This window comes from Narcine bancroftii, chromosome 2 (assembly GCF_036971445.1).
Source record: "Narcine bancroftii isolate sNarBan1 chromosome 2, sNarBan1.hap1, whole genome shotgun sequence".
Lineage (NCBI taxonomy): Eukaryota > Metazoa > Chordata > Chondrichthyes > Torpediniformes > Narcinidae > Narcine > Narcine bancroftii.
This window is the reverse complement of record NC_091470.1, coordinates 354,058,775-354,072,586: the sequence shown is the minus strand read 5'-3', so window position 1 is coordinate 354,072,586 and position 13,812 is coordinate 354,058,775. Positions and strand designations below refer to the sequence as shown.

Here is a 13,812-nt window from a genome sequence, read left to right as displayed (position 1 = left end):
GGCTTGGTATAATTTCTTTGTTTGATAATTCTCCAGTACGATGGAGAATTAAAAGATGAATGCGATGAAGGACATTCTTACTGAATGATATTCTACAAAAAAATAGATATATCATGGCACTTGCATTCATTCCGGGAATGAATTACAAATATGCTGGTTATTACCACAGAAAAAAAATGAATATGTGCTTGTAAATCTCAGTTTTCCGATAAAGCAATTAATCTAAATCCAGCGATACACTCGATGTAAAACAGTTTTATTTTCCATATTCATATTTGCAACTTTGCCCCGTTGACATAATTGTTGTTGAGTCTCACTCCCAAATAAACATGATTTTACAGGCACTTATCTCACATTCGAGTCCAGCAGTTCCCCTGCCCCCCCCCCCCCCACCCCTGTTCATTTTCTTTTCTCTCTCACTTTTCAAAATGGTGAACCAGTTCGTGCCGAGAAATAAACTTTGACAGGCGCCTCAGACTTAATTTAATGTGGAGATTTAATGTGCCAGATTTAAGCCTCATTAAAGGTACTATAAGTTGTTATAATTGCTTATGTTGAATTAATCTCTCTCTGTTTGTTCACGTTGGGCGATTGTTGTGCAAGGCTCAGTCAGAATGCCTTCATTATCTATGCAATGGTCATTGTTAAAACTCTGCAACCCTAACCCACCCAAGCCCCTGAGTTTTTGTACTCCTCTTTCTACAGCTTTTAGCTTATGGAGGGAAGCTAAGATATGCCTTCACCTACCATGCTCAAGAGGGCTCTGCAAACTTGAACCTGGAACCACAGATAATCCTGAAGGGAGGACACAGTAGCAACATTGTAATTTACAGGAACATTTCCACTTCTGCAAATGGACTGCCAAGCCAACATGAAATCGACTTGACTGAGGTAAAGCTGCGATCATCTCTTCAGTCTGCTAAACTATGTCGGACGTAGCCAGTCGGTGCAAATTAAGATAATGTTCAGAGAATCAAAAATTTCTTAACTTGCATGTAAAACACTAGATTTCCTCTCCCTGGTGCACAGGGTGATTTTGTTATTGATGTTGCAATATCATGGTCAACGCAATGTTACTTTGTTATTTAATAAGATAATTACATTTGAATGCTGAGATTTGATAATTTTGCTTCATTAATCTCAGCCTCAGGATCATGGAAATAAAACAGAACGTGCTGGAAATATTGAGCAATTCTGGCAGCATCTGAAGTGAAAGAAGCAGAGTTAATGTTTCAGGTTGACAGAGGGAGCCTGGTCTGCTGAGGCTTTCTGATGTTTGTTTCAGGGGTTCCACGTAGCAGCACGATGCTGGCATTAAACAGCTGGATTCCTAATATTCTTCAAAAAGCATGGCAAAATCCTTCCCGTGGAGATCAGCTGCAAGAAAGGAAGCTATTAGCAGGGATAAATTTAAAATGGATAGTGATGCAAAACATTTTGAATCACCATCCCTAGTTTACAACCCCAGCTGATCCAGAAACACAGGAACCACTGTGAATTAATAGTCTGGGTTCAACATTGGCTGGCCCATAGAAGACAAGAGGGTTGTCGTGGAAAGATGTTACAGGGCCATACAATGTGGAAACAGGCTATTTGTCCCAACTTGTCCCCACCGACCAAAATGTCCCACCCACACTTGGGTTTCCATCTGCACCCATGGACATGGAGGTTTGCATGTTAGTCATCCATTGTAAATTTCCCCTAATGCACCAGTGGTAGATTAAGGACGGGGAGGGGTAGGTGTTGAAGTGGATGAGAATATAGGATTAATTCAGGATTGGGGAAATGGGTCGAGGCAGACTTGTGGACCTAAGGGCCTTTTTCTGTGTTGCACTCTCTAGCAGTCTAATATGTTTTTTTACATTGAACTAACGTTTTGTTTCCATCGGCAATTTTTGCACTTACCTTCCGGAGTGGCTGTTCACACAGGAACGACCAAAACTCCAAAATTCTGGATTTCACTGTGAGTTTAGACTAAATACCTTAGTTGCATGATTTACGCAGACTGTACATGGAACGTCACTCCGTCGACATTGACCGTGGCATATAATTTACATGTAACATGCCTGCTACGGTAAGCGTCAGAGGCTGATAAATCCAGAGCCAGATATTTCAAACTGAAAACTGATCTATGTAAAACCTGTTAAGATTACCATATAATCACCACGGTTCCAGACTTTACAAATATGCTGGTTATTACCACAGAAAAAAAATGAATATGTGCTTGTAAATCCCAGTTTTCCGATAAAGCAATTAATCAAAATCCAGCGATATACACCCTCTGCATACACTCGATGTAAAACAGTTTTATTTTCCATATTCATATTTGCAACTTTGCCCCGTTGACATAATTGTTGTTGAGTCTCACTCCCAAATAAACATGATTTTACAGGCACTTATCTCACATTCGAGTCCATCAGTTCCCCTGCCCCACCCCCCCCCCCCCCCCCCTGTTCATTTTCTTTTCTCTCTCACTTCTCAAAATGGTGAACCAGTTCGTGCCGAGAAATAAACTTTGACAGGCACCTCAGACTTAATTTAATGTGGAGAGCATATTCCCGGAATGAATGCGAGTGCCGTGATATATCTATTTTTTTGTAGAATATCATTCAGTAAGAATGTCCTTCATTGCATTCATCTTTTAACATGTTTACTTTTATTTTTCACCTGTCTAGTTTCCCGAAGTCTGTCTTCTGTAACAAAGAAATAGACATTTTGTCCTTTTGCATTGCTGAGGATATCAATGACTATTTATTTAAGAAGCCCTATTTCCCAATTCGTGACTTATCATAATGGAATGCCTCCTTTGCAGTACCAACAGACCTAACCTAATACACCTAGTGCTTTACGCGTCATCGCGCGTCATCAATAACGTCCTGTTCATTAGCCCATTGTTGTTTATCGCCTGCAGTTAGGCATTCCGTAATAATTTCTAGGGGGACAAGGAGGTAAAATATCGGGAACAGGAATGAGTCCCTCATTTCCATTCTGGTCCTTTTACCCAGACTGTGCTCTGGAATTTTGGGGGGAACATTTCTGAATCGTAGCAGCTGTGTGCGTAAAACAAAAAGACTGACCTCATTTCTTTTTTTTCTTTATGACCATCACTTTGTCTTCCATCACAATCTGTTTAACCTCAGGGGAGGCATGGGTCATTAACCCAACCATGTGTTAAAGAGAAGCATCCTATATTTTTAACAGCCTCCTTTGTGAAGAAATTTGTCCCAATTTACGATTCTTCTGATGACCATTGTTTGGCCTCTCGTTAACCTTCACTTATTCAGCCTAAGGAATGTACGATACTCTCACATTGTAATTTCTGCATTCCTCATCCCAATGCAAATTCCTTCCATCTGATTGATGATAATGCAACTTTGTCATTGAAACTGAAACTCAATTAAAGCAGCTCCTATCTGACTGTCTAATAGACGCATCCAAGCATAAGGTTTCAACGTTTATTTGAAATTGCAAATTTCTGAAAGATGTTCAACCCATTCACAAAGATCATAATATTTTATGATTTTTCCATTACCTCTCAATAACAACTACAATAAAAAAGCATTAGTGATAACATTGTTACAGAACATACCTAAATTATCACCCAAAAATTGCTGGATCTGAAAATTTTAAGGTTTGGATCTTAAAGATGCTGATCCCGGGCCTCGGTTTTATGGACCATTCCACATTGCTGGGAACCATCCTGAATTCTCCATTCCTCTACTTTCTTCCATTGTCCTCTGGGAAACCTTTCATCTTCAAGTCAGCTTCTAACATGAAATGAATTTGCGTGACATGTGCGCTGCTGGAGTTGGCCCATTGAATCTCAAGCAGGAAGGCCATTGATAGATGTACTGAAGTGCAGATGGTTTTCTACCTCAGGCTTTCTGACAGAGAGAGACCGGCTTCCTCTGTCTTTCAGCTGCCAAATCCCAGGAATGATTTCCCCCCTGTGCTTTGTAGGTTTGAAGTTTTCCCTTCCATATGGTTGCACGTACTCGGCCAATGCTATCCCAGTGCTAGGGCAGAGAATTCCTTCCATCCTTCTGTGTTCTGGAACATCACCTCTTGTTATTACTGTGTTTTGCATGCCATATTTTGATGATGAAGGCTTCATCACAAATATTATTTAGCCCACAGCTCCTGCTCACTGTGTTAACAAAACTCCCAATTCAAGATTTTTCGAGTCCTTCTTTCTCAGCAATCCTTCAGTCATTAAACTCTCTAGTGCTATTGCCGCTCTCAGGTATGCATGGCATTTAACCAGTGTTGCAAACAAGAACCCTTCCGAATAGTAGTGCAACTAGCAGAGCCGCATCCTCAACATAGCCAGAGACCTGGGTTCAATCCTGACCTCCGGTGTGCTGTGTGTATGTGTGGAGTTTGCACGCTCTCTCTGTGTCATGTGTTTCCTCTAGATCAGTGGTTTTCAAACTTTTTCTTTCCACTTACATACCTCCTTAAGTAAGACCTATGCCACTGGTGCTCTGTCATTAGTAAGGCATTGCTTAAGGTGGTATGTGAGTGGAAAGAAAAAGTTTGAAAACCATTGTTTTAATCGTACCTCATTGACTTGTCATGTGCACGGTTTCATAACTCCAAAGAAAATGGGCCAATGACAATTTTTCTCAAGCAAACTATTTCAGTAACAATTGGATCTAGAGCAGTGATTCTCAACCTTCCCTTCCCACTCACATACTGCTTTATGTAATCCCTTACTAATCAGAGAGCACCTATGGTATAGGGATTACTTAAGGTGATGTGTGTGAAAAGAAAAAGTTAGAAAAGCACTGCTCTAGATGCTACAGTTCTCTCCAAAATCCCAAAGGGGTGTGGGTTGATAGATTAAGTAGCTGCTGTAAATTGCCCCTTTGTCCAGGTGAGTGGGAGAATCTGAGGAGAGCTGAGAGAATGCAAGGGAAGAAAATGAAATGAGATTTGGGCGCTTGACATCGAGAATGAACATGCTGGGCTGAAGGCCTTCTTTCATTCTCTGTGCCTCAATGGCCTTGACTCCATGTCTAAAACTGAAGAGCCATCAAGTACTAAAAATTATGTAAGAACAAGATGTTGAAGATCTCAGTAGATCAGGTGGAGAGAAAAAAAATTAAGGTTGATGAAGTTTAAGACATCGGAGCAGAAATAGGCCATTCAGCCCATCAAGTGTGCCTGCCATTTAATCACGAGCTGATCCATTTTCACACTTAGCCTCATGACCATACCTTCTCCCCATAACTTTTGATGCCCTGGCTAATCAAAGACTTTCCTTAAATACACCTAGTGGCACGGCCTCCAGAACTGCCTGTGGCAACAAATTCCACAGATTTATCACCCTCTGGCTGAAGAAATTCCTCCACATCTCTGTTCTAAGTGGATGCTTTTCAATCCTGTCCCCTCTTTTCTTAGTCTCTCCCACCATGGGAAACAACCTGTTCATGCCTTTCAACATACGAAATGTTTCACTGAGATCCACCCTCATTCTCCTAAATAACCCTTTCATTTCCAGAACCATCCTTGTTAAGCTCCTCTGAACCCTCTCCAATGTCAACACATCCTTTCTTAAATGTGGAGCCCAAAACTGCTCTCAGTACTCCCAGTGAGGTCTCACCAGGGCCTATAAAGTCTCAACATCACATTCCTACTCTTATAGTCTATTCCTCTTGCATTTTCCTTCTTCACCACCAACTCAACATGCAAGTTTACCTTCAGGCTACCCTACAAGACGACTGCTAGGTCCCTTTGCATCTGGATATTTTCAGTTTTCTCCCCATTAAAAAAAAAATAGTCTACCTGTTTATTTTCCACTAATGTGCATGGCCATGCACCTTCCGACATTGTATTTCATTTTCCACTTCTCTGCCCACTCTCCTAATCTGTTTTAAGTCCTTCTGCAACCTCCATGTTTCCTCTACCCTTCGTGCTCCTCCACCTGCTTTCGTATCATCTGCGAACTTGGCCACAAAGCCATTCATTCCATAATCCAAATCATTAATATACAACATAAAAAGAGGTGACACCAGCACCGACTTGTGTAGAATGGGACTAGCAACTGGCAGCCAACCAGAATATGATCCCAGTATTTCCACTCTCTGTTTCGTCCCAATCAGCCAATGCTCTATCCATGCCTGTATATTTCCTGTTACACCATGGGCTCTTATCTTGTTAATAGCCTTATGTGCGGCACCTTGTCAAAGGTCTTCTGCAGTACTTTGTGACATTTGCAACCACAGTGGTAGTTTTTGTTGGACTAATCGTTAAGTGCATAACTGAATGGCCAGCAATGTAGCAATAGCTTAATTTGAACCACTCAGTCACTTTGGACGAATTATTTGATAGTGAAGTGTTGAAAGAGAGAATATAACCTGCTGCACTCAGCTCGGAACATGGCTCAATATATTTATGTCCGAGGCTTCAGTTGGAGCTGCCATCTTTCTGCTGCCTTCTCATTCTTTCAGCTCGGGAATGCCTAGTGATCCTTGAACCTGCTTCCGTTCTGCCTGCTGGATTTTGTAATAAATGAAATGTCTATTACGATTTGATCTATTTCATGGCCAAGTAACTGTATTCGTATTTTGGAGGAACAGCCTTTCAGTTTGCTGAATTCATTTTCTTTCCTGACACAAAAAAATCTTTCCAGATTTTTCTAAAATGTGCATTTCTGCGTCCAGCTGCTAGCAGAGTGTAATTTAAATGTGTCCAACAGTCAAGTACGTGGTGACCATCTAAGCCAGGTCGGTGAAGAAGCAAAGCGCACCTCAGCCTGCAACTGTGTTGTGAAACAGTTATTCTCTCGGAGAGAAGGGCCATTTAGATCCATAGATCAGTGAACAGTTAAGCTCACACTCTTTTTTTTTCCCCCATGTTTAAAATGTTTAAAGTGTGGTAAAATTAGAGGTTTAAAGTGTTGTAAAATTAATGGCCACATTGTGGATTTGTCCATTCATTCTTCTAAAAAAAAACCCTGCTCCATACGGAAATTAGTTACTGGAAGAAAGTTGTCCTAAGAGTTGATGTGTTGATCTGTGAACACTTACCTCAACATTCTGTTAAAAAGTGGGCAAGAAGAATTTTACTATTGGGGCGAATAGATTCAATGCGCCTGGATTACAAACTATAATCATTGAAGAATTTGGAACTTTTATGTGATTAAAATTATATTTTTTTCAATTTTTTTTTTTTACAAACACTTGTTCTTCCTTCCTGAGAACAACTTCTTTGACATTCACTTGGGATTAAGAGTGAATTAGTGCCATATCAGTTTTAAGGGATCTAAAATTCCAATGTGTGAACAACAGACTCTTCCACAGATGGAGTAGGCGGTGGCTGACAGGGCGTGTGGGTGGATCCTGCGTGCCAGGATGACCGTGTGCTCCTTTTACACAGGTTCTTTATATCTTAATATCAAGGTTCTCAATGGAATCACCAATACACCTTCTCCATTCCTGGGCTGTCATAGGCCAGAGAGTTGAAGGGGATGCTGATCTTATTCAGGGAGGCTGCATAGATCCTTGAAATTTTCCTTTGTCCACTGGTAATCTCTTCTAGTGACACAGCTCAGAATGGAGCGTCTGTTTCGGGGGTTCTGGGAAATAATTTATGGGAATGCCTGAATTGTTTGAGGACTAACATTTTTTTTTAATAAAGCATTGAGAAGCTCAATGGGCCAGACTTCATTCATGGATTGAGTTTTGAGTTGAGATCCCACATTGAACTAAAGTAAGAAGGTCATATATTAAGGGGGGGTAGGAAAGGAGAAGCTCAGTGTTTTCCATCTTGATATCATTTCTTCCTAATTTAATTGTGATAAAGGGTTCCAACCTGAACACGACCCTTTCTAGCCACAGATGCTGTCTGACCATTCAGTTCCTCCAGCTTCTAATTGTTCACTCAAGATTCCAGCATCACCGTTCTTGGGTGGGGGGGGGGGGGGGGCAGGAATATGCAGGGATTTGACATTTTTCAAGATTTGTGTAGCTCAAGCTAAGAGCTCTTTGACAACCTTTCTTTAAGCATGTATGATCTCTCTGTGGGGAAAAATATATGGTGTGGAGCCAAGGTACATATTGCAGAAATGTGCCAAGGTTGATGGATACCTGGCTAGAGTTATGAGTTATCCCTGGTCACAGACACTGCATGGTGGAGAAAGCTGGTCAGCTAAGCTCTGTTTTAAAAAGATAAGCATACATGTGGCCAGGATATGTGTGAATAGGATTTTATTGAAATGCTCTGTGCCAGTATGTCCTTTGTGGTCTCAGGTACAAGCAGAATGATTTGGCCAAAGCACTGAGGGATTATGATACGTTCAGCCAGTTTAGGTTAAAAGAAGGAGAAACAGGGGATTTTAGTTGGAGTTGCCACGCTGACGCTGAGATGGTTTTCAGAAATATGTGCCAATCACCTGAATTTGAATGAAGGCAATGGATCAAAGACAATCCAAGCAAGGCAATCTCCAAAAGAACAGGCTGTCTCTTTCCAATGAATGCCCTTGCACAAATAGTGGGATCATGCTTAACATTCATAATTCATATTTAAAAAAGGTACTATTCACACTCCTATTAGGACAGTCCAGATTGCTTCACGGCAATGACCTTGAGTTGTATGGTCCCTCCGGTAACATCCAGTTGATTTTTACAAGGCAAGCTTTCACCAACAACTGTATGATCATACCCAGAGTCTAATAGTGTTAATTGAGGGAAAAGTACTCATCAGGTTGTCAAGCAATCTATTGCTTATTTTTGAAAAGCATCATCAGGAAATTTTTTTCACACCTTAGAAGGCAGATGAGACTTCGGACTATGCGTTTGTCTGAAAGACAAACCTTATCTGACAATCCTTATGCTATCGACACTGAGTTTTAGAAACTACATATTCCCATCAACACTCCCCCACCCCCTTTTGATGTGCGAAAGAAATAGGGACTTTTTTGCTTTCAGTGTGGTCTTGTGAAAAAGTGGAAAGGTTTTGGAATGAACTGAGTTTATTATTAGGGCAAATTATGAAGGTAAAGATACCAAAGGAGCCAAGAATATTTTTACTTGGAGATATTTATGAAAAAGATACAAAAATTGAAATTGGAAGAATACCAAGAAAAACTTTTAAGTATCGCAATAGCAAATGCAAAGAAATGTATAGTGATATCGTGGAAAGATAATAGAGAAATGTTATTAAGTAGATGGAATAATGAGATGCGAGATTGTATACCTTTGGGAAAAAATTGGTAAGTGTTTTTTCTTTTCTTACTGTTGGGTGGGAGGGGGGAATGGAGAGAAAAATATAAAAGGACTTTTTTTGTATAATTGGCTATGGATATTTGATTAATGTTTTATTCATTTTTTCCTGTAATGATGCAAAAAAATAAATACAATTTAAAAAAAACAATCCCCCACCCCCCCTCTGATTCTACAACAGCAGACATTAAATGATTTAATGTACTGCCCTTCAAGTCTTTGGACTTTGGAAGAAACTGGGCTGTCCAGTGGAAACTCACAAGGAGGGCGTGCGAACTCCACACAGCACCTGAGATCAGGATTGCACCCAGGTCTCCAGCTCTGTGAAGCAGCGGCTCTACCCGCCACTCCACTGTTCCAACCCATGCTCAACTTGCCGAACTCTCTTCTTCAAAGACCTGAATGCCACCAGCTGAAAGGTATTTGATCTCTTTTCGTCAGTTTGATCAACGGCAATCTCTCTTTATTTTGACAGCATGAATGGAAGTATTTCAATTCCTTTTCTGGCAAATTGGTCTCACGCACTGACTTCATGTCTGTGCTCAGCAATGTCGAGTCCCTTCTGATCAAAGCTTTCTCTGCCAATGGACTCCAGCAGAGCAGGTGAGCAATGTTGCCCCAGTCCATGACGGGCAGGCATTTCAAAGTTTTTTTTTGCCAAGTCGATGGTTCTCAGAAATGTAATAGGCCTTTACGCAAAAGGCAACTGTGTGTGCATGACCTGGAAATCTTTCTTCCCCCTGCTTCACCAGGGAATAAATCAATTAAAAAATAATTTGTCATTCTAACAGCCAGATCAAAAGTCACACAGGAAGGATTTGAAATTGGAATTGCGTGACTTGAATGAGAATAAGGGAACTGCAAGTACCAAGTGCTTCAATCTCACAGTGTGACACGAGATACGCAATAATAATAACGTGCACTAATTCTACATTTCTAGCCAGGACAAATGGCTGGTTGAGAACCTTTGGCAAGGTTAGAAGTTCACAATAAATGAATACATCAAACAGAGCTTAAAAAGATGTACTCAGGGTGCAGTCACAAAGTGAACTGTCAGAGTGTGACTAATCACTAGATGTCATAAAGATCAGCCGATTGCAGTGAGGGTGACCTGCAGACTTATCGGTAGTTGCACAGTTTCTTCCTTTGTATCAGGCATTTCATCAGCCGTAGGAAACTGCAGTGGTTTCCTCATCAAACACCGAGCAACACTGGAACAGGTCCTGCGGCCCACCTTGACCCTGCTGACCATGAGGCCGATCTAACCCCTTCCACTTGCACATGGTCTGTATCCCTCTATTCCGTGCCTGTTCATGTGTCTTTCCAAATGCCTCTCAAACATTGCCACTGTATCTGCTTCCATCACCTCCCCTCTTGCACTTCCATTTCAGGCACCTATCACTCTGCACGAAAGAAAAAAATTGTTATGTGTATCTCCTTAAAAATGTCCTCCTCTCATCTTAAACCTGCACTGTCTAGTATTTGACATTTCTATCCGAAGATAAAGATTCTGGCTATCTACCATATCCATGCAATTATATTAATTATAATATTTTATATTAATATAATTTTTCATTTAACTTAGACATGCAGTAGCCCATGCCGCCCAATTGACCTACACCCCCGGTACGCTTTTGAACGGTGGGAGGAAACCGGGACATCTGGAGGAAACCCACATAGTCCCGGGGAGAATGTACAAACTCATTACAGACAACACGGATTTGAGCCCACGTTGCTGGCACTGTTACAGCATTGAGCAAACCGTTAAGCTGTTTGTGCCACCCTATTCTTTTATCAAGTGACCCTCAACTTCTGATGTTCCAGTAAAGACAATCCACATTTGTCCAATCTGTCCTGATTACTAATACACTCCATCCAGGCAACCCTAAATTATGCATAAAGTACTTTGGGGAAACTGCCACAGATAGTTCGCGAGCCCATTTAGCCTCCCAATTCCTTAACATATTTTCTTTCCTGCTTCTTTTACATTCCTCAAAGGCGTTGTCCAATTCCTGTGTTTCCTTTTTCTTTTTGATTAAATTTACAATATCTCTCATCGGCCAAGGAACCTGGCCACCCTTGGCTTTCGGCCTCACAGGAACAAGAACAGCCTAAGGATAAGGCTGGGACAGCTGTCAGACCAAATTCATCAGGATATGTGGGGCTTGGTCGTGGGAGCAACAGACGGGCGGGTCCCAAGAGGCAGAAGTAGACTGGTTACTGCTTGATCAACAGCAGGGTAATCCATTCCAGTATGCTGAACGTTTATCATTTATCTGGAGAGAATGTAGATATCATACAATTAGCAAAAGCAGTGGCATCAGATGTTTGAGCATCAGATGTTTGAGCATCAGATGTTTGAGCATCAGATGTTTGAGCATCAGATGTTTGAGCATCAGATGTTTGAGCATCAGATGTTTGAGCATCAGATGTTTGAGCATCAGATGTTTGAGCATCAGATGTTTGAGCATCAGATGTTTGAGCATCAGATGTTTGAGCATCAGATGTTTGAGCATCAGATGTTTGAGCATCAGATGTTTGAGCATCAGATGTTTGACCATCAGATGTTTGACCATCAGATGTTTGAGCATCAGATGTTTGAGCATCAGATGTTTGAGCATCAGATGTTTGAGCATCAGATGTTTGAGCATCAGATGTTTGAGCATCAGATGTTTGACCATCAGATGTTTGACCATCAGATGTTTGACCATCAGATGTTTGACCATCAGATGTTTGACCATCAGATGTTTGACCATCAGATGTTTGACCATCAGATGTTTAAATGCTGTAAATAGTACAGACGAACCCCGCTTTACGAATACTCAAATTGCCAAAATTCGCTTGTACGAAGAAACCCATGTTCGCTTTATGAAGAAATTATAATGGGTTTTCGCTTTTACAAAAACTGCATCCAATAGTAGTCAATGGGTCATTCCTTTACAAATTTTTGGTTTATGAATGGTTTCTCAGGAACGCTGTACCTTCATAAAGCAGCTATTCCTGTACACATCTTTATCTTGCAGTTACTGTGGCCTGTAGATACTGTGGTTAAATCTTACCTGCATCTCTAATATAGCCCAAAGTTCACTCAAAGGGCAATACAAGCCATCGAAATCTACTCTGAATAAAACAATGAATGTTATATAATGATTCTCAACAAAGGAGTTGAAGTTAAAGTATCTGTGCTCATGTTCCTAGAATTTCTAATATTTCAATGGACATTGCGATGGAGGAAGAAGACGAAACTCGTGCATTAAGGGAACGGGCAAGTCAGATTGAAATCTGCGACTGTCCTTCAGGATACGCAGGCCTCTCATGCCAGGTACAGATCACTCTGCATTTCTACACAGGGAGATAAGAATTGGAAGCAGCAATAAGCCGGTCAGCACATTGGTTTTCTATTAGATCAGTGGTTCTCAACCTTTTTCTTTCCACTCACATACCACTTTAAGTATTCCCTCTGCCATAGGTGCTCTGTGATTAGTAAGGGGTTGCTGAAGGTGTTATGTGGGTGGAAAGAAAAAGTTTGAAAACCGCTGTTTTAATCGTACCTAATTGACTCTTTATGTGCACAGTTTCATAACTCCAAGGGAAATGGGCCAATGACAATTTTTCTCAAGCAAAATATTTCAGTCACTATTGGGTCTAGAACAGTGATTCTCAACTTTCCCTTCCCACTCACCTACCACCTTAAGCAATCCCTTACTAATGACAGAGCACCAGTGACATAGTGGTAGGTGAGTGGAAAGAACAAGGTTGAGAACCACTGTATTAGATCATGGCTGACTTTTGGCTCAGCGTCACTTTCCTATATTTACCCATAACTCCTTTCATATCCAAAAATCCTTTGATCTCTCAGTTTGAATAAGTTCAGCAACTGAGCCTCACATCTTTCTTGGGAAGGGAATTGCAAACCTCTGGGCAAAAAAAAAAATTCTCACTTCTAAATACTTTAACCAGCCAAGTGTTTCCAATATCTTCTGTAAATATTTCTGATTTCCGGCCCTCATTATTTTGTGTTTATGGTACAATTATGCTGTTGCTATTCTGAGGTGTGGTATTGATTGACAATGGGAGGAAGGAAAGGTAGAAGAAGGTACACAGCTCCTTCAATTCATAGTCCAAGTGGAGCAATAGTGAGAGTGTAAAGCCCTTGTCTGAACCATGATCCTTCAGCGATCTACTCAGTAATGACTCAGTGGTTATTGCTCATGCTTGAGTCCCAGGAATGTGCGTTAAATCCACTTCTAGAAACTTAAGCAAACCTCCGGTGCAATGCCAAGCTACTGATGGTCATCAAGGAGTCTGCAGATGCTGGAGAACAAGAACAATACACAAAGGAACGAGGTTTCGTTGGCACAAAGCTCGTACCACCAGGTTCAGGAATAGTGCTACCCTGGCCTCCATCAGACTCCTCAACAACAGACTCAATCCGAGACTCATTTAAGGACCCTTATTTCGCACATTTATTATTGAATATTTATTTTCTATAAGGCAGAGTTTGATTGCACTTGTTTACATTTCTCTCTTTTGTACACGTATCTTCTTGAGTACAGTTTTTGTATGCACTACTGATGAGTAGAAATTC

General features: G+C 40.9%; 1 protein-coding gene across 5 annotated transcripts in view; it reads left to right on the top strand.

Moving 5' to 3' along the window:
- lama1 (laminin, alpha 1) overlaps positions 1-13,812 on the top strand; it is a 336,199-nt gene that overhangs the window by 196,219 nt on the left and 126,168 nt on the right. For all 5 annotated transcript variants that reach the window (XM_069922348.1, XM_069922349.1, XM_069922347.1 and 2 more), the window contains 3 exons: positions 706-891; positions 9,700-9,827; positions 12,423-12,546. In XM_069922348.1, coding sequence (XP_069778449.1) covers positions 706-891; positions 9,700-9,827; positions 12,423-12,546 — 438 coding nt within the window. The remainder of the gene's footprint in view (positions 1-705; positions 892-9,699; positions 9,828-12,422; positions 12,547-13,812) is intronic.